The following is a 21,979-nucleotide window of genomic DNA, read 5'->3' as shown; positions in this document are numbered from 1 at the left end:
TGAGTGATACAGCCAGATTGAACTCGGGTTCCCTCAACCCTGTTTGAGGACTTGGGAGCTAGAAATAGCTGCCTCTCTTTCAGAATTTAAATTTATATATATATATATATATATATATATATATATATATATATATATATATATAAACTTGCAAGAAATGGTCTTAAGCAGCAAATTTGTACAAAATGGGATGTGTTAGTAGCAATAGCAACTGAAAAGCAAGAAAAACAAAACCATAGTCTTGAAGAAAAGAGATTTTAGTTCTTTTCCTTCACCTTACTCCAATAATGTATGCTAAAAAAAAACTAAAAAAAAAATATGATGCTTTACTGTACAGATAATTTTCTAGTTATCCCCATTTTCCTAATCTTTTTTTAGAATTAAAATTTGAGAAATAAATATCATGCTTTAATAACAATATGTGTCACGTATTGTATTAATTACTACCCATTTATTTCAAGCATAATTAATAGGGAAAAATTTTCGTATTATCTTTGAAACTGGTAAATTAGCCATTTTTTGTTGACTTTTGGAATATCATGGACGTACTCCAAGGACTATTTTGATTGCATCTCCTTTCTGCATGATTTTAAAAATTATTATTATTTATTTTTTTTTGGATTTCCTCTCTTTTGCTCTCTGACTACTCTCCTTCCTGTGATCTATGAAAATTTAAAATATAATTTACTGATAATGTGAACTTGCAGTCAATTGCCCCTGTATATTTATATATCGGGGGTTCTCAAACAATTTCGTCTCGCGGCACCCTTTGAAGATTTAGAATTTTCTCACGGCACTCTAGTTCATCTCTAAAATAAGTCGTTATTTTCAGGGGTGTTTTCCCCACACCTGAGCACAGTTTGTGCACATATGTGCAGCATATGCAGCACAGGATCATATCCTCCTCCCAAATACTCCGGCGTTACATAAAACTACAAGTGTTAATGATGAACTATGGTGCGAACTATGATCCTATTGTACTACAATCTACTTTTCTATGTTGTCAAACCTTAGGAGAAAATGACGGCACACAACGACATTTTTCTTTTTGAATTCGTGACCTACATAATTTAGGTTTCAAGAACAGTATGTAACTTTTTTTATTCTAGTTCAACTTCCGAAAAGCACGTAGAAACAAAATTTTACCACAAAAGATCAGTTGGTTTTGATATCACTCTTCTGCAACAAGTTTTGTTACATTTTTGCACTATTGCCTGGTAGTTAAAAATGACTTGTTGATAACGCTTTATCATTAGTCAGGCTTTTTGATGATGATGAAAGAAGATTTAGTGAATTTATGTCATATTGTATCAAAAAATGGAGGATTTCCTTGCTGGTCAACCAGTAATTATTTGGTGCACTCACCTTACCCAGACACTTAGCAGCACCCCTCACCTCTCCCTATGGCATCCAGTTTGAGAACCCCTGGTATATGTAATATGTATCAAGTACTTTGCCACCTGGAAAACTTAGAAATGATGTACCTAAAGTTATCTAATTATTTCCGATGAGTCCTTAAATTTTTTTGAAAATTCTTAAAAAGTCCTTAATTTTCTCTTTTAAAAATGAGTATGAACCCTGTACAAGGGAGGGGGGTTCTTAGGGTTCACCCCCCCCCCAAAAAAAAAGTTTGGTTTGACATTTAAATGTTTGTTTATATTTAAAATTTTTTAAAAAATAATGTTCCAAAACTCAAATGGCTTTTATATGTATATTAATTGCATAAAACGCTTTCATAATAGATAAACCAACAACTTGAACATTAGGGCCATTCCACCGTCACGTGCGGGGCAAGAATATGCTTAAACTTCATTAACTTATTGTCATATCTCTTAATATTTTGATGAAACAGGGGTAAGCAATTTTTTTAATCTTTACATTTGATACAAAGATACTAATGACACAATTATATTTTTATTAAACAAATTTGCTATTTACAGTAAAATTTATTTATATGTGTCACATGCGGGACATCCAAAGTCAGCCTCTGGTAACTTGCTTATGAATAAGCTAATATTTTTGCTCTATTAATACAGTAATAACAAAACAAATTGTAGATTTTGGAAGCTATAGTTCCAATGTAAAGGAAACATATCTCGTTAGTTTAGAAATAATTATTTAAAACATTGAAAAAAAAAATGTATATACCCATTCCATTGAAAATGGTCATTTTGTCCTGCACATGACGGTTCCTATATTTCATAAAAAAGAAATAATTTTTGAAGAAAGTTTTTGTGAAATAAGTCACACATGCATTTGTGATTTCTTAAGCAACAAAATTTTGTTAATTATCCTTTTAAATTATTATTTTTTATGAAATATATGAAGCGTCACGTGCGGGACAAAATTACCCTTTTCCGTGGAATGGCCCATTAGCACAAATAGCTCAAAGCACCACATGAAATTTTTTAAACCCTCCTCGAAATTATTTTCTGGTTACGGCCAGACTGGTGTGGCATAGTGGGCATAAATCCGCCAAACTTGCAGGTTTTGTGCTAGGATCTTCTATTACAGCTCGAAATGCGGCAAAATTCTTCAACTATTTTGTAGCGGTGCTAAAATTTTGAATTTCTTACCCCCCTAAGCCCCGCAGAGCTCAGAAGGGACCCAAGTTGCGATTTTGAAAACTAAAAAGTATAACTATATTTTTTCCCTGATATGTGGCTGAATGCTTAGTATAAATCGAGAAATTGGATGATAAAACACAGCTTTTGATTGCTGCTGGGTGTTAAGATATGCTTTTTTCCACCATATAAGTCATTAAAAATATGATTTTTCAGGTTTTTGTCCTTTGAAAAAATGGGTTTTAACCGTCTTCGCACATTTCCCGTGCAAGAACAAATACATTTCAATTCTAAACTGCAACTTATCATTCATTTTCCAAAGTTCAAAAGGTAAAAACCTCCCTAAAGCACCGAAAAATCGCTCAAGTCCGAATTTCAGCTTGAGATCCTACCAATTTCCACGAGAATGCATCTGTACAATAGCGGAAAATGGCTTAATTTATGTACAGGGTGTTAGGTTTTAACCTGCAAGACTTTATTTTCTCAATCGTTGAGATTCTAGCTCAAAACCAGCGAGTTTGGTGGATTTTTGCCTGCTGCCACACTGTGCAGCCCTGCAACTACTGTAAGTTGAACATTTAATTAAGTCAAAACACCAGTTGTAGAACTTTAATCATCAATTTCTCATTTTGAGCTCTACCGTAGATACCGCACATCTGCTTAGCATGGCAGCATTGACATCTAATACAGTCGAATCCGGTCCAGTGAAATATATTATTAAATTGAGGAAATCCTTAAATTTGGTATTGTTAAATCAAAGTTATACTGTAATTACAAAGTACAGAACTTTAATGTTTGGAGGATAACAAATATGATAACCAGCTTCTAGAGAGAGCAGGTGCATCCAGTAATGGTTTAACTTATAAAAACCTTTTTTAAAAAATGAAAACTTTGGTGCCCTGTGCCTCAGCTTGGAATGGCATTTATCTAATTATGAGCCTACATGTACATTCAAATGAAATGACTAATGTTAAACTCAAACTTAATATGCATGTAATCTTTACTAATAATAAAGCTGAAAGTCTCTCTGTCCGGATCTTTGTCTGTCAGGATCTCTCTCTGTCTGAATCTCTGTCTGTCTGTCAGGATCTCTGTGATGTGCATAGCGCCTAGACCGTTTGGCCGATTTTCATGAAATTTTTCACAAAGTTAGTTTGTAGCATGGGGGTGTGCACCTTGAAGCAATTTTTCAAAAATTCGATGTGGTTCTTTTTCTATTCCAATTTTAAGAAAATTATCATAAGATGGACGAGTAAATTAGGAAATCATCATAACGTGGAACCGTAATATGGGCACAAGCCAATTGGTGAGATACGAAATTATCATAACGTGGAACTGTAACATGGGTACAAGCCAATCGGCGAGAAAATTCACCATACATTATTTGTAAATATACAGGCAAACTTAAAGACCTTTTAATTTTTCCATTACGGGCAAAGCCGTGCGGGTACCACTAGTGCATGCATAAAATAGCTGCTGTCTTTTGTCTAATAATATGAAAATAGCAAATCAAATCATATTCTTTTAACTTGAAATTCTCAAGTGCAAACAGTTTGAAAAACAAATCTTTTCCTTATTTATTAATTGTTTTATTTAATTATTTATTTTTTTTAATTTATTGACTTATGTATTTTTTTTTTTTTTCAATTGTGTAAAGATAGAATTTTGGGAAAAATCTTGCATTGTTTTTTTAATCATCAAGCCACTTGTTTAACATTTGCTGTTATTTTATGCAAAATCTCCTCACCTAGCTGTTTTTGCTGATAATTTATTTTTGAGATTAATTTTTTCTTATAATAAACATAAGTATTGTTTAAAGCATTCTGTTCTTTCTCCAGGATATGTTACGTGATGCTGAAACACAATTTCAGAATGCTGAACAGGTAAGAAAGATAAAACTTTCTATTTAGTTAGTTTACTGAAAGTTTTGGGCTATTTATGTGTGGGTTTATTATAAGGGAAAGTAGGCTGACTATGCTCTCTTGAGGAAAAGGATTGATAGTTAATTAATTATACTCAGAAAAACAAGTATTTTATGAATGAACGTAACTTTAAAGCATCAGGAACAGTTTTCCATATGTTATGCAACATATTTTTTGCCGAAAACTTTTGGATTTTTTTTTTTTAATCACTTGTTTGATTGCACCATGGATTGAATGAAAATTGTGATTGAAGTTTGGTTTGTTGCACTTTAAATATGATAAAGGTATGCATACAGGGTTCTCATAGGCCTTCAAAAGCCCCTCTCCAAGTATTGTTTGTAGTGATCTTTCTAAAGTTCATATGAGTCGATCAGAAGCAAAGTGATGTTAGTGGACTTTTTAAACTTTTGAGTAAAGCTCGTTTAAAGTTCAGATCCTAGGTAGACCTTCATTGAATTTTTTCTCTAAATCTAATGTTTTATAGCAGCACCCACCAGCGATATTAGTAGCATCTTGTGTCCCAAGACATAGGCGGGTTTCTATTATCATTTGTACTGATTATCTCCAAATTTTTAATTTCAGTACTTGCATCCCTTTGCTTCTCACTGCCTCCTATTTAGTTGTCAAAAGCCCTAAATATTAATCAAAGGCCCTATTTTTTTTTTTTTTTTTTTTTTTTAGGCTTTTGGGTCATTCCATGTCAAATCAAAAAAATATCTCATTGTGACCATCTCAGATTTTTGTGCAACTTTCAGAAACCTTACTCTTTGAAGTCTTAAATTTATGTATAATTTTATATCATTCATAATTGATGTGTGATTGATTTTTGAAATTCATTAAACAGCACTTCTTTTTACTTGTTAGCAGTGTTTTAAAGAGTTTAATTCAAGTTCTATGCGAGCAACAGAGTTGTATAATAACTCATTTTAAATGTAACCATATGCACTTTAATTTCATATGTAGTTTGAATAACTTTGGAGGGAAAAAAAACTTTTTCTCAAAATTAAAAATTTCAAACTTTTTTAAGATATTGTCTTTTAAATTTTATTTAAAAAAAAATCTTAAATGTATTTTAATGAATACTTCAAAAAATGCTCAAAGTGGAACTATGAATGGCTCAGCAGTTACGGAAATTATTGTGGATGCAATCAACATGTTCTCAAATCATCAATCACAAAAGCAGTCATCTAGCTGTTGCCAACACTTACCTTCAGTTTGTATGTTGCAGAATTTTATAATAAAACTAATAATCTGGGAGGAGGACACAAAAACTTTCCCTCCAACGATGACAATCCTTACGATGAACTTAAAATGATGTTTTCTAGCTGGTGGTACAGATCTCACATTTTAAATTCAGATACATTTGATTCGGATACATTTGAGTTACTGAGGGCCAATACCCAACTATCTGTAAAACATTACGTTTTGAAAAAAAGTGAAATTTTAAATTGGGATTCTAGATATCTTGTTAGTTTCCCAGTGCCTCACTGGTAATATGTTTTCCATTTTTGAACTCTTTAAATGATCAGTTGTTTCAAGAACCGCTGTGTTGTACCTCTGCCTTCTATTCTGGTCAGGTTTGACTCTCAGATTTTGCTTGAGTGTGTCAGTGAATTCTATGAAAGAGAAGAGCGCCTGAAGTAGAAATGTGGAAGATAGAAAGCAAATCAGTTTTATAAATATTTAAATAAAATGTTGCAAACCAACATACTAATAGATAGATAATACATACTATAGAAATGTTTTTATTTGCACTTTTATTTACGTTTTATGTAGGCTAACTGTTTTATAACTAGAATACATGCTAATAATTTATGTGTCATATTCATTTAGAGCATTTTAAAAGCACAAATTTTGAAAAAAAAATGTATTTGTGATTTTTAGGGATCCATATTATTTCTATGTTTATTGACTGGTCTTATCTAGCTTTTTTTTTTCCAGATGGCAACCAAGAAATTTACGCCTGATCAGCAACTTGTCTTTGATACAGAGGCATCTGAAATAAGGTGGTTTTTATTACCAAGTGAAGCAACTCAATACCTTACTGGCAGTCAAGTTAAACCAATCAAAAATCCTGTATTTGTCGTAAGAACTGCTAAACAAATCCCACATGCCTACTTAAATGGCAGCTCAAATGGCACACTTGACTCACCATTGAAATTAGTTGATGAAAATTGCAATGTTCAAGATGGAAATGTTGTTTGTCCCGAGAGGGATAGATTATGTTTGGAAGAAGAAATAAACAACAATCAAGAACGCCAAATTACATGTAGTCTAAGAAACAAATTAGTGATTTCAAATCCCTCCGAAACTTCTGAAGCCTTGAGGAAATGCAAATGGTTTTCCCCTCCTGGTTGCATCTTCAGGCCTTTCTTGAAAGTAAGTGTATTTGCTTATACACGCAAACCCTGTTAATGCGAAATTTTGGGCCTGCCTGATATTATAACAAAATGATTAGAGTTTATATCTGATACCATTTTGGTGCCACAGCCAGTTTGTTTAGTATTAAAGTACTTTCCATGTAAACCTTGTTGATTAAATATAAGTTTACATGTGTCATTTCAAACAAACTGTTTCTTTTTATTTGATGCTAACTTAAAGCCACAAGTTGCTTTAGTTCACACTATTCTAGTGTCACCAATAACTCAAAAAATTCCATCATTCAAAAACGTATTTATAACGTACATTATAAGAGTAGTTGTAACTCTTTCATAAGGAAAAAAAAGTAATTTATTTTGTAAAATTGTTTTTGTCTGATGTACATATTTTTGACTTTTTTAAAGTTCTCATTGTGTTTAATAATGCTATTTCATGGGTTTATTCCCCTTTTCTTGGGTATAAATAAACTTTATACCTAGTTTACTTTGTGGTCCTATGGATATACTCGTATACTGCCGTGGGTAGGTTAAGGACAGTAACTGCAGAATTTTCTTTTTTTTACATTTTTGTCATCTGTTGTACATTAGCTTTATTGTACAAGCTTGCTTATTTGGTTTTCGCTGAAAACAAGGTTCTAAAAAAACATCCAATTTATTATAAATCGGTAGGCCATTCTAATAACAAGGTTCGTACTTCCTTAAAAAACCCTTAAGAAACCCTTAATTTCATCAAACAAATTTAAGGTCCCTAAAAAACCCTTAAAAAGTCCTTAATTTTCTGAAAATTTCCTTAATTTTTTAAAAACTGTATTAAGTTTAGTCCTCATTTTGCTATTTTTTTCTATCTCCCCCAATCAAACCTTCATTCTCCGCGATATTTGCCGAAAACGTATGTTTGGGAAATATACTAACGATGTTAAACACGTGTTTCACCGAAAAATGCATGCCTTGTTTGAGATTTCAATCTTTTTGCATCCTGCTAATATTTCAGTCATTTTTAATGTTGGACGAATTTTTCACCATATGTTACTTTATATCTGCTTATTTTATTCATTATTTCAATAATATTTTTATTTCTTAAATTTATTTTAGAAAAAATGCAAAAGTCAGTCAAAAAATGTGGTCTAACTCCCACAATCTCGGATTGTATTGAAATTTGGCATGGTTACTTTTTTTATGCATTTAAAAAAGGTTCAAAATATTTATGCTGAATCTCTAATGGTTTAAGCTTTAAAACCTGTAAAACATTTTGGAATTTCATGATTAAATGAAGCAACTTCAAGTTATTCTTTTGATCCTGAAAGAGTATTATGAAGTTTTTAAAAACAAATTTTGGGTTCCAATGCAAGAAAAAAGGATGATCAATTATTTATTTTTCACTCTGTTGTAAATTTTTACTTTACAAACAAACCTAATTTTAAAATTTACGTTCTTATTTTCAATACCTTAAATTGAAATGTTATTTAAAAAAATATTTTTCTCTAAAAATTATGAAAAATTGATATTATTGAGTGATACAGCCAGATTGAACTCGGGTTCCCTCAACCCTGTTTGAGGACTTGGGAGCTAGAAATAGCTGCCTCTCTTTCAGAATTTAAATTTATATATATATATATATATATATATATATATATATATATATAAACTTGCAAGAAATGGTCTTAAGCAGCAAATTTGTACAAAATGGGATGTGTTAGTAGCAATAGCAACTGAAAAGCAAGAAAAACAAAACCATAGTCTTGAAGAAAAGAGATTTTAGTTCTTTTCCTTCACCTTACTCCAATAATGTATGCTAAAAAAAAACTAAAAAAAAAATATGATGCTTTACTGTACAGATAATTTTCTAGTTATCCCCATTTTCCTAATCTTTTTTTAGAATTAAAATTTGAGAAATAAATATCATGCTTTAATAACAATATGTGTCACGTATTGTATTAATTACTACCCATTTATTTCAAGCATAATTAATAGGGAAAAATTTTCGTATTATCTTTGAAACTGGTAAATTAGCCATTTTTTGTTGACTTTTGGAATATCATGGACGTACTCCAAGGACTATTTTGATTGCATCTCCTTTCTGCATGATTTTAAAAATTATTATTATTTATTTTTTTTTGGATTTCCTCTCTTTTGCTCTCTGACTACTCTCCTTCCTGTGATCTATGAAAATTTAAAATATAATTTACTGATAATGTGAACTTGCAGTCAATTGCCCCTGTATATTTATATATCGGGGGTTCTCAAACAATTTCGTCTCGCGGCACCCTTTGAAGATTTAGAATTTTCTCACGGCACTCTAGTTCATCTCTAAAATAAGTCGTTATTTTCAGGGGTGTTTTCCCCACACCTGAGCACAGTTTGTGCACATATGTGCAGCATATGCAGCACAGGATCATATCCTCCTCCCAAATACTCCGGCGTTACATAAAACTACAAGTGTTAATGATGAACTATGGTGCGAACTATGATCCTATTGTACTACAATCTACTTTTCTATGTTGTCAAACCTTAGGAGAAAATGACGGCACACAACGACATTTTTCTTTTTGAATTCGTGACCTACATAATTTAGGTTTCAAGAACAGTATGTAACTTTTTTTATTCTAGTTCAACTTCCGAAAAGCACGTAGAAACAAAATTTTACCACAAAAGATCAGTTGGTTTTGATATCACTCTTCTGCAACAAGTTTTGTTACATTTTTGCACTATTGCCTGGTAGTTAAAAATGACTTGTTGATAACGCTTTATCATTAGTCAGGCTTTTTGATGATGATGAAAGAAGATTTAGTGAATTTATGTCATATTGTATCAAAAAATGGAGGATTTCCTTGCTGGTCAACCAGTAATTATTTGGTGCACTCACCTTACCCAGACACTTAGCAGCACCCCTCACCTCTCCCTATGGCATCCAGTTTGAGAACCCCTGGTATATGTAATATGTATCAAGTACTTTGCCACCTGGAAAACTTAGAAATGATGTACCTAAAGTTATCTAATTATTTCCGATGAGTCCTTAAATTTTTTTGAAAATTCTTAAAAAGTCCTTAATTTTCTCTTTTAAAAATGAGTATGAACCCTGTAATAATAATTATCCATTAAAATGAAATCAATTTAAATAAAACAAGATGATAATAGATAAGCCAAGAGCTTACTTTCATTTGTTCATCTGTTGTTCACATTGAGCTTTCTCTCTATAATCATTTTATATTTCTTTTAATTGTGTAGTGTTGTCATTGTTACATGCTTTATGTAGTCACTGCTCAATAATTTAACTAATAAAGAAATTAAATACATTTATTAGCTAACATTACATCACATATCTACATACTATGGTGGTTCGAGAGAGACTGACTGTTTTACAATATGAATGCGAACGCAGAACAAAAATGAATAAGTTTTCATTTGGATTTGAAAGTTCCCGTTTCAGTTTACAGTTTTGGTTTGCGTTTAGCAAGGTTCCTCTTCAGAGATCACTATTGGAACGTCATTTCTAATACAATTCCAACATTTTCTTATTGTTCGTATTGATTCCAACACACATTTCTTCAAATATCTTGAAAACTCATTTCTGCAGATACTGCCGTTTACTTGCCCACAGCAGCATACTTTTTCAATATGCAGTTATCACTTTCTTGCTGCTGAGGTTTTATTTTTGGCCTGTTATAAGTAAATAGTACCGTACAACCATGCTTATTTATTTTTTATTGTAGAAAAAAACTTCTCCTTACGTAAAAGCAATTTTTTTAATTCCTGGGAAGTGTATCCTTTAACCACTATTGTATAGAAGGAAAAAAAATCCAAATGTTAAAGCAGCAGTCTGAGACGTAGCCAGAATTTGTTTCTGGTAAAAGGTGGGTTTTGCTTAGCAAGAATTTAAAGTACTTGGAAAAGGATACTGTTGACGGCAATCGGATATATTTTTAATGGATAGTTCAGATTAAATTATTTCAAAAACTAATTTTTTTCTTTTCATTTTTTATTTACTTACTTATCTATTTATTTTTGTTAGTGACACCACCACCATACATAAATAAATGAAAAAAAAAAAAAAAAAAAAAAAACAATTTTTAAAAATTAAATGAAAATTACCTGCTTACATTTCTTATTTCCTTCAGTACATCAAATTAATGTTCAGAATTTTTTGATTGGCTGTTTATCCTACATTTTCAGCTTTACAGAAATCAATACCCTTTCTAAATGTTGTTATTATTTGTTTAGGCTGTGAATGAATTTAATATGATCCAACCTGGTGATAGAGTTCTGGTTTGCCTTTCAGGAGGAAAAGATTCTCTTTCTTTACTTCACACTCTACGCCAGCACCAGTTTTATGCCAAGAAAAAGGTAAGAGATAGTAGAACCCTTTTCTAGCTCTCACTCGTCGGTGCATTTAACAATTATTTTTGTGTGAATGTTTTAAATGGTTATCAAAGCACAAAAACTTAGATAGGTGATTTTAGTTTTTCTTTTTTTTTTTAATGACTTATATGTAAATACCGAAATGCTCTGTAAAATTTCAAAATCAGCACAAATGTACCACAAATCGTTTCTCCTAGGTTCACAACCCTGCTAAAACGTTCCGTTTTCTAAAATGACGTAAAGGAACAGTGGGAATGTTTCCAATTAAATGTAGTTTATTTGGGTGACATTTGTTGAAGCATTTTCATAGCAATATTTTTAATTTTGGGAATTTTTATGTTGTAAATGTATGTGTGCGTCAGTGGTCCTTTTCAAATGCAATTAAGAAGTTATTTATCAAGAGGAACCTATCCACTTTTCATAAAATCTGAATTTATATTTTCCAAATCTTTCAGATGACCTTAATCAAATGCTTTACTCTCAAAAAGTCTAAACTGTTCAAATCCTAGTTTATTTAAGGATCAAGTTTGACTTTTTGTTTAAAATTTTACGAAACTATCCTCTGTAATTTTAACTTTTAACCAAGATGACATATTCTGAATGAATCTGATGTACAAAAACTTTTGGACTCAAAAGAACACATATCCAAAATTTCCCAAATTTTTATCCACTAGTCATTTGGTTAAAGTACTTGGATATGAGTATTAGGGTGGGCCAAAAAAAATCGAATTTTTGCTAAGCACTTAGCTTTAGTGCGGAAAATTCGTGACTCCATAATACTAATTACTGTACAAAATTTTGTGACTCTGAATTAATGTCTTCTGCTCTGGCAAGAGACTTGAATTTTTGAGATTTTTAAAAAAACATCAAATAAAGAGAAAATTTACAAATTATTTTAAATCTCGCTGAACTTTAAGCCCTTAGTGTGATAATTTTTTAACTTCCTAACACAAACTACTACATAAAATTTCAAGCCTGTGAGTTAGTATTTTCTCCTCTATCAAGAGGCCTGAGTTTTAAGAATTTTACTTCAAATTTCTCAAAACATTACAAAATAGCTGCTTACCTGATGCGCTGCAATACTTCAAATTTTTAATCACATCAACGGCATTAGACCACCACTTGAACTAAGTCCTTCCTTTAAGGGGTTAGGGTGAACGGGGTTAATGCCCTAGTTTAGAAAACTAACACTTTTACTTATAAGTCGGCTTAGTTTTGTGGTTTTCCAATCAAATTTCATTAAGTTATGCCCCCCCCCCCCCCAGAAAAATTCAAAATGTCCTAAATTTTATAAACTCTTAACACAAATTATTATGCTAAGTTTCCTATCTCTGGGTTAATTTTCTCTGCTCCGACCAGGAAGTATACATTTCAATGGGAAAAAAAAAAACATTTTTTTTGTATTAGTATTCTGTGGCTGTTGGAAGTAGGTAGATATGCAAAATTTACAAGGTCTTAAATGTTCTAATAAATTGCATGTAAGAAAAAATTTGATTAAAATCAATGTTTTTATACAAATACAAAAACTCTCTGGGAAATATGCAAAACATTAGAACTGCATTTAGGATACAGATTTCTATTCATTGAGGAAAAATTATAAAATTACTTCTAAAGATTGTAAACTATGCATTATTAAAACTACAAAATGTACCTTTTAGAGCAATTGACGGAATCGATTACATTGATACCTTTTTTGGCAAGTATCTTGATGTAAAAAGAATTCGCACGTATGCTTAGCTCTGTCTCCAATAGAATGGTTGGTTTTTATTTTAAACCAGGATGGAGTATATACATCAATAAACTTGACCAAGATTTGCCCAAGTTGGTGGTTTTATAGTTAAAGTGTAAAAACTCAATATTCCATTAGCTGTTTTCAGACAGCGAGACATATTTAGCGCACCCTGATTGCCGTTAGTAAGATAAGGAGAGCATACGCCTTATTTTATGGCATATGATATTAGTAAATATTGTTGGTTTTTACTCAACATCATCGGGTCAACTTGCAATCTAATGGCTTAAAACCAATTATGGGACACTTTTCAGAGTCACACAGCCTTTTTTAATTTTACTGGATGGATGTTGAACCATCAACAAACTAGAAGAGACCGCAACGAGAGTTTGTTAATATGTAAAAGGAAAATACCTCACATGAGAAGTCTGCGAAGCTTTTGCTCCAATTGGCGAACAATTCCAGCTTTTAATCTAGTGAATTTTAAGTATTTTGAAATATGCATCAGATACAGCAGACAACTTCTAACAAATATTTAAGCCATGTGACTTCCTGATCATTTTTCCGGTATAAACAATGAAATAAAGCCTATTTCAGTTCAAGAAAAGCCTATTATTTCAATTTTTCCAGGGGGGTGGTAAAGGAGGTGAATTCAATGAAATTTTATCAAAAACTACAAAAACACGCCCATTTATATGTAAAAACGTTAGTGTTTTAAAGTAAGGGGGCCATTGACCCTCTTCACCCTAACCCCTTACAGGAAGGACCTGGTTCAAGGGGTGTTCTTATGCTGTTGATGTGATTAAAAATTTGAAGCATTGCAGCCTATTAGGTGTGTAGCTGCTTTGTAACATGTCACTCGTACTTAAGGAAATTTATGTAAAATTCTCAAAATTCAGACTTCTTGCCAGAGCAGAAAAAATTAACTCACAGGTTTGAAATTTTACACAGTAGTTTGTATTAGGAAGTTACTGCACTAAGGTTCTTAGGAATTTAAAATATTTGATAAATTTTCTCTTTATTTGATGTCTTTCTAAACATCTCAAAAACTCAGGATCACAAAATTTTGCAGAGTAGTTAGCACTAGGGAGTCACAAATTTTTCGCACTAGGGCTAAGTGTGCTGTAAAAATTTGATTTTGTCGGCCCGCACTAATGAGTATATGAGGTGGTGAAATATTAGGTGTTTGCTAAAACTTAAACTCTCAACATTCAGGTTTTTTGGTCAAAAGGGCACATATCCAAAATTAAGATGACAACATTTCCTTGTTTTTTTATGCCAACATTTCTTACTCTGTGACATAATCCGTTAGACTTTTCTGTACCCAGAGAAAAGGATAAAATTGTTTTACTGTTATCTTCAGTGGTGCAACAAAGGAGGGGTTTTGGGGGTGAACCCCCCCCCCCTTCCCAGAGCCATTGGTTTCAACATAAATGCAAATTTTTATACAGTAGTTTATGCATATGAAAAGGCTGTTTTGATTTTTAAAAAAAAATCCTCCAGAAGGTATTTCTGGCTGCTCTAGTGGTTATCCTAATTTGTTTCTTCCTCCTGATGAACATTTTTGGAAAACAGATATGTCCGTTTTGATAAATTACTTCTCAATTGGTTCTTGTTATTTAGTAACTTGGTACTTGCCCAAAGTGGCTTTAGCTAGTATTTGTAATATTAGTTAGTATTTATTTAGAAATTTGTACATTGTTATCAGTGGTCTGGGAAAGGAGGTGGTCACCAATTCGAGACTCCTCCCTTAAAGCACAAAAGTAAAGTCTGACTATGAGAACTAAAGTTATTCCTTTCTTTTTAAAATCTTTTTCTCATTATCTAATTATTTTATGTGTGTGACTGTGCTTATGTAAAAATTAAGTCAAGCTCTGATTGCTTCTATTTATATTTCCAATTAGCAGAGTTTGCCATTTTTAGCCTGGACACCGTTTTGAGGAACTGCCACTCTCAGCAGATGTTTGGCTAGATTTGTATTTAGTCAGCGACTTGAGGGTAGTACATTCAGCAGGCGATGGGCGGCACCAGACCATGTTCTGTGCCTGAATCCATGAGGTCTGGAGTAATAAATGGTTGTGAGCTGTTCATTGGGGAGAAAAGAGCATTTTTGACAGGGGAATCCTATATGTTTGCCCCACAGAGTACCCCCATGACAAACGTCTTGCTACGGCTCTGATTACTATTCGTAACATTTGAATTAATTCCCTTCAAATTTTTTTAAAAAAGAATTGATGTATTTTTTTTTTCTTTCAGGATGTGCTGTTTGAATTAGGAGCCATGACAGTTGATCCAAAAAGCCCTTCATATGATCCAAGCCCACTGAAAGGATATTTAAAAGCTTTGAATGTCCCATACTTTTATGAAGAGCAAGGTATTTGTGCAAGGTGTCTTAATAATTTCTGAATAACTGATCAAATTGAGTCCATACCTAGAAGAATACATAAATTGAAAGTAAAGGATTCCCTAAGAAGTACTGTGGAGTTAGTCGTAGTATTTAGGACACTACGTAGTATTTAGGGCTTTTTTGTGTGTGTTGTGCTAATTTCAGGTTTTCCACAAACCTTCAAAGTCAAGGAAATTGCAGTTTGTTTGGGGAAAGTCGAACACACAGAAAGAGGGGAGATTTTTTATTAATTTAATCTTGTATCAGGGAAAAATTGATTATGCCTACCTGTCAATCAATTCTATTTCACTGGCTCAAGGTCCTGTAGTCCTTGAGCATTTTTCATGTTTTTTTTTTTCTCAGTTATTGCTGAATATTTGTAGGTAACAGTTTAAGTTGAAAAAAAAAATCATTAAATGAAATCCTGATTTCTCTTAAAACCAAGATTAATTCAGAACTTCAGAAATTGTGTGCCGTCCGAGCTTACTTGGTGCAGCTTTATTTATAATTGCATCTAATGATGTTTCCACCTTTTTTTCTGAGGGTATACTCCCAGTAATCCATTATGCGCAATATGTGTATGTGATTATATACATAATATGTCATAATATGAAACTTTTTGAAGCTTATACGCTATGTGTCTGAAAAATATTTGAGAGTATATGGCGTATATGGAGTGTACCCTATCTCTTGATTGCATCAAAATCACTGCTATGATTTTGTAAATCTTGCAAAGTATTAATTTAGAAATAAGTAACTACATAACAATTTGATGGTGTAACTGTAGCTTGATGATTAAATCTTTAATCTATAGGTACATATTTTATATTGAAATATGAAGCAGTGTTGAATGAACATAATGCAATTGATCAAGATAAGTTTTGGTAAATTATCTAATATAAGTTGAAAAAGAAATCAGAAACACTGAATGGCTCTTGTTAGGGCAATTTAAGGGGGAAACCAGTTTAGATGGGTCAAAAAAAAAAAATCCATTTTTTGTCTCATAAAATTTTAGTAGAACTATTCAAAAATATGTTGACACAATCTCAAATCAAAATTCTGTTTAGCTCCAATGCTGTGAGCACTTAAAAAATTGAAGATTTGAAAATATTCACTGCAGTTTTTTTCAATTGCATTTTCTCAAAGCGACTTTTTTTTCAACTGGTGTGCATTCTAGCGCAAAACGTTATAGGTCAATCATATTTTATGTGAATATTCTTTATTCAGTTACACTATATGAACCTAATTCTGGGATGATATTATTATTAAAAACATTTTTAATGCAAAAAAGGTGAGCAAAAACAGTAGAAAAACAAGAATTTTATGATCTAACAGCTCAAAAGCATGAAATGTTTTTTTTTCTTTCACCGGAATTAATTCATATTCTGAGAAAATATGTTGTTAACGATAGAAAACAAGAAGTTCTGTCTAGAACTAGACGAGCCTACTTTCCCGTATAATACCTGATCAATATTCTCAAAAATAGCTAAAATCGCAAATGTTTTCAAACATAATTTTAAAATACTTTAAGCTAATCTATGGGAATATATTATTCCTAACTCATCTAAAAAAAATTAGATGCGTAAAAAAACGAACAAATAAAATAGCAGCAACTTTTAAACAAAGCAGCTAATACACTTTTTTCCATTAAAAAAATCTTTAACAGCTTTCAAAACGAAAAAATAATAATTAAAATTATTAAGCTCATTAAAATAAATACATCATATCAAAAAAAAATCGTTTCTTTTCCCCCTGTTGCCAAAACAATTTTTTAAATGAATTAACACACTTACCAAAATAAATAAAAACAATAAAATGTCAACTTAAAGAGAATTTTCATTGTCAAAAAAAAAAAAAAAGGTCTGCGCATATCTTTATGTAGAAACATAAATGACTTCGAGTTTATTCCCCAAAAACTAAAACTTTAGCGTGAAAATAAAAAAAGTCATATCAAGAATAATTATTTCGCAGTTAAAATCATAGCTTCGGAGTCGGAGTCAATCTCATTTTGAGATAAAGGAGTCGGAGTCGAATATCCGAGAATCGGACTCAGTCATTTGTCTTCCGTGTATAAATTTTTGCTAAAGCTACGAAGTCAGAGTCAAAGTCGGGGAGTCGGAGTCCTAATAACTGTCGGGCACAGGAGTCGGAGTCAGGTGCCCCTAAATTCTCAGAGTCAGAGTCTGGAGTTTGGCGTCAAGAGCTATTTCCAACAAAATTTGTTTGAAGTAAATCCGCCTTCAAGTACAGAATCTACATTGACTTTCAGTTTCCCCGTAGGCGCTAATGTTAAGGGATTTGAACTGTTCAAAATTGAACGGAAAATTGTTCAAACTTGACTTTTGACTTTTTTTTGTTTTTCGCGATATTTTTAAGATGCATTAAGCCTTCTTTCTTGCTTTTTTCTTCTTTTTCTGACTTTTACTGGGAATGTAGGCTAAAAACTAATGAGTACAGATAAAAATTGTGACTTCAGAAATGCACACCAGCAACAAGCCCATCCATGGACATCATCTTCTAACTCTTCTATTTCTGGCAGAAATGACTTTAAAAAATTACCAAGTCTACTTCAAAGTATGAATAAAATATTCTTTAAGTTTGAACAAATGCTGATTATTCCTTCCCTGATGGAAAAAAAATGATGAAAAACACTTAAAATTTCTGCCTCCTAAACTGGTTTCCCCCTTAAAGCTGGCTGAGTGGGGATCATGATCACTTACTTCATAATCAGTAATCATACTCATAATCAGTAGTCATTCCAACAGCATCTATAACAGGCCAGTAAAAAGTCGCTATTTCTGTCCTTTCTTGCAAATTTAGCAATATTTTTTTTATTTGCATCATCAACTTCCGAAACAATACAAGTTTCACAAATACATAGTTTAATTTTTGTAGCTGAACTTTCAATTCCTTCTAGGTCATCATAGTTGTCTTGTATTTTACTTGTAGAAATTTCTTCATCATAGTTGCTTTTAATTTTAAAATCATCACCCCCAAAGCAGAATGCTACTGAAATTGCGACGTACGTTGCAGAACAGATGCCTGAGCTGCAGAACAATTCTGTTCAAATGTGAGAGGAAAACTCAGACAAATTTTCTGCAGAAATTGCAGATTTTCTGCAAATATCTTCCAACTCACGACAGAATTTTGAACAAATTCTGCAAATTTCTTTAAATTAGAAAAAACTCTAAAATTCTCGTAAATGTCGATAATTCAGCGGAAAGCTAGCGAAAAATTTTGAATTTGATAAGTCATCTGCAGAAACTGTAGATTTACTTTGAACTTAAAAAAATCTGCTGAATTTGTGCAAAGTTCTATCTTGAATTGAAAGATATTGGTAGAAAATCGGCAGTTTCTGCAGATTTTCTGCAGAAATTTCATATTCTGAGTCTGAAAAGATTCTGATTTTTCTAATGTTTTTGGTTCCCTTTTTTCTTATTTTTCCCAATCTATCTTCATCCACTGCAATTTCCTCCATAAACGTATGTTTTGGAAACATACCAATATTAAAACATGTCCATCGCCATCATCTCCGAAAATTGCGTGTCTTGTTTGAAATTTCAGTTGCTTTACATCCTGAAAATATTTTAATTACATTGAAAGTTTTGAAGTGTTTTATTATGTAAAATTAATCAAAAAAACGTAGTTTGACACTTAGGTTCGGATTTTTTTCAAATTTTGTATTATTTTTGCTCTTTCTGTACATTTTAGAAAGCATTTTGAATGTTTTTGTAAAATCTCAATCGGTTTAGGTTCCACAGAAATGCATTGCAACAGTAATGTTTTTCAAAACTGAAAAGAAAAGAAAAAAAAACCCTGTACGAAGCGATTTTGGTTTTGGGCTCCCGATTTGTGGAAAAGGTCCCGTTGGTTGCTTGTGTATACAATGCATGAAGTACTTGCAGAACATTTTTGGTCAAATGATTTTACGTTGCTGTACATCGTTAGGTATTCTGCTTTGGGGATCATCACTATAATTAGGGTATAATCACTTACCACATAGTTAGAACACTTACCTCAAGTAGTGAAAGTTTATGGAGTAAGGAAATCCCTCCTGTTAGACATTTATCAATAATGCTTAGAGTAAAAATTGCTATTGCAGTATGCACTTTAATTTAACCTATATATAAAACTTTAATAAACGATAGTAAAAACTAACCTGGAATATCTTCTTCAAAACCTTCTTTGAAAATGTTGCTGGAGCAGCCTAAAAAAATTCTGACTCCAAAAAGAATTCTTTAGAAAATTTATTTGAGATAAACTCTAAGACTTGAAAAAAAGTTGCATGAAGTGTAGTGTGATGAAATGTAACATGATCAATAATAAATAAATAAAAGTCCTACACATATTTTAGTTTTGAGGGGATAACCCATTTATCCCAAACAACCCACTGTACATTTACACCAATTGTCATTAACAAATTATTTGTTGCTATTTATTACATACAAAAACACAGTTAAGAATTTAAAAATTAGGATTGGTAAAAATTAAAAAGAAAGATAAGGGGTCAAGGAGATGATGGGAGTTATTATTTATTTATATATTTATTTTATGAAATGGTGAAGTTGTATTATTGTTGGTCGGGAAAATTTTCAGTTTTAATCTGAAAGTTAGAAAAATTCATTGTTAATTTTTGTGAGAACCCTGAATACAAAATTTTATTTAATTTATTTATTTGTATTTTTAATTGTTCTTTAAAGTTGAGTCTTACATTTTATGTTTTCAGATATAATTAGTCAGGCGGCCAATGTTGAATGTTCATCCATCTGCAGCTTCTGTAGCCGACTAAAACGGGGAAGAATTTATGCCTGTGCTCGTAGAGAAGGCTACAATGTCATTGCACTTGGTCAGCATCTTGACGATCTTGCTGAAAGGTATTCATTTTGTCAACTCAACAGTGTGTATTCTTTGCAGGGGCAATTTTTTGAAGCAGTTTGACTCAACCACAGCAGAAATCTTTTACTTTCTGCACGTAAATGAAATATACAGTTGGTTCTCTGTTTAACGATGCATTTAAAGACGCTCTATTTAATGACTTTCTCTATTTAAAGACTACTTTTCAGGTCCCAGATACTTCGCAATAGTTTTAAAATCACTTTATATAAGGACCCTTTCTACTTAAGGACGATTTTTCATGATCCTTTGAAAGTTTTTAAATAGAGAATCAACTGTATTTTTATGTAATACTTGTGTTTGAATGATTAGTAGTAAAATTAGTTTGAAAATTGCTTCCTTCTTGTTGATGTAACATGTAATTATACAATCGGCACTTTTGTACAGACGTTCAATCAAAGTCAAAATCCTGCAACAATGCTTTTAGAATCATGCCAGCAAATTTCCACTCATGTGTAATTAACAACTGACTTCATTAAAGTAATTAACTTTAATCAGTAAAAACTTAACTGACTTTCCTTTAATTCAAACATAAATCATTCTTTATTGATTGAAGTGCATGCCAAATCCATGTACCCAAATATTTCCATTTCCCCTGTAATCCTTATGTGTGCTTCTTTTTGAAGAAAAGAATGTCAGACGTGCAGGAGTTCATTATGAAAGTAATGCACATTTAATGGGAAAAAAAATAGATCTATTGATCATACTTGTCCAAATATTTAAAATTCTTAAACATTCTGTCCTCCTGCATCAATGCACTTGCAAAGACGTGTTTGCCACGCCTCAAAGGCACCCTGAAACTCCTCAACGGGGCTGTCTCTCAATAACGTTGTTACAAGTTTTGGATGTTTTCCACAATATCCTAATGTTTTCCTTTCAGCACTCGCCTTCATCCTTATCAATTTCCTGGCCCGAAGCAGCACCCTGGTGGTCCCCCAAGCGGCTTACAGTACCCACTTGGCTCCATGTGACTTCTTTTGTTTCCCTTTAAAACCATGTCACAAAGTTCCTGGGACTCTTCTCCCCTCAAGGAGTTTCAAGATTTCTTTGAGGCGTGGCAAACAAGTCGCTGCAAGTGCATTGATGCAGGAGGAAAGTATTTTGAAGACTTTTAAACATTGTTCTAAAGAAAATCTAGTTTTTCTCCAGAAAACGCAGAATGCTTTCATAATGAACCCATTATTTAGTACAGTGCAGCGCACAAGTTTAAGCACAACCGAAATCTTTTGATAAAAAGAAAAATATGCAACGAATAGCTAAGACAGTTTTAAACAATCAGCTTACAAAATCATGTTTGGAATTTGGAAATAATTCATGGAAATTAGAATAAGATGTCATAAAAAAATCAAAATTTTGCTGTCGCAAAAGTTTATGCACAAAAACGAAATATTTACATTTTAGAAAGCATTAAAGTCTGCAAGTATCCTATGGTGTTACCATTGCATCTAATAAGCTCAAATACACGACTTTCCATTGATAGCTCGAGATAATGGAAAGTTTCGAGAGTGGGTCTGCACCAGGCTTCCTCGATTGCTGATTTGAGCCCTTGTACTGAGCAGTACTGCTTCCCATTCTGGTATACGTTTCTATCTGCAGTTGTTGCTGGGGGAAGAGCAGCAGGATTGATATTGCTGACAAAAGCAAAAAACTAACGTTCTTTGGAGTTTTTTAAATTTATTCATTTCTTATTCTTTTTCTAATGCTACATAGTGTACATCATAACAAATATTACAGAATTCTGGCACTGTATC

General features: G+C 32.2%; 1 protein-coding gene across 1 annotated transcript in view; it reads left to right on the top strand.

Moving 5' to 3' along the window:
• The window catches only part of LOC129231354 (uncharacterized), a 112,382-nt gene that overhangs the window by 76,518 nt on the left and 13,885 nt on the right, over positions 1 to 21,979 (top strand). The window contains exons 13-17 of the mRNA XM_054865646.1: positions 4,403 to 4,447; positions 6,428 to 6,865; positions 11,083 to 11,205; positions 15,206 to 15,323; positions 20,062 to 20,209. Of these exons, the coding sequence (XP_054721621.1) occupies positions 4,403 to 4,447; positions 6,428 to 6,865; positions 11,083 to 11,205; positions 15,206 to 15,323; positions 20,062 to 20,209 (872 nt within the window). The remainder of the gene's footprint in view (positions 1 to 4,402; positions 4,448 to 6,427; positions 6,866 to 11,082; positions 11,206 to 15,205; positions 15,324 to 20,061; positions 20,210 to 21,979) is intronic.

The sequence above is a fragment of the Uloborus diversus genome, chromosome 10, assembly GCF_026930045.1.
Source record: "Uloborus diversus isolate 005 chromosome 10, Udiv.v.3.1, whole genome shotgun sequence".
In the NCBI taxonomy this organism is placed as follows: Eukaryota; Metazoa; Arthropoda; class Arachnida; order Araneae; family Uloboridae; genus Uloborus; species Uloborus diversus.
Note: the sequence above shows the minus strand (reverse complement) of the source record. Positions and strands in the feature narration are given on the sequence as shown.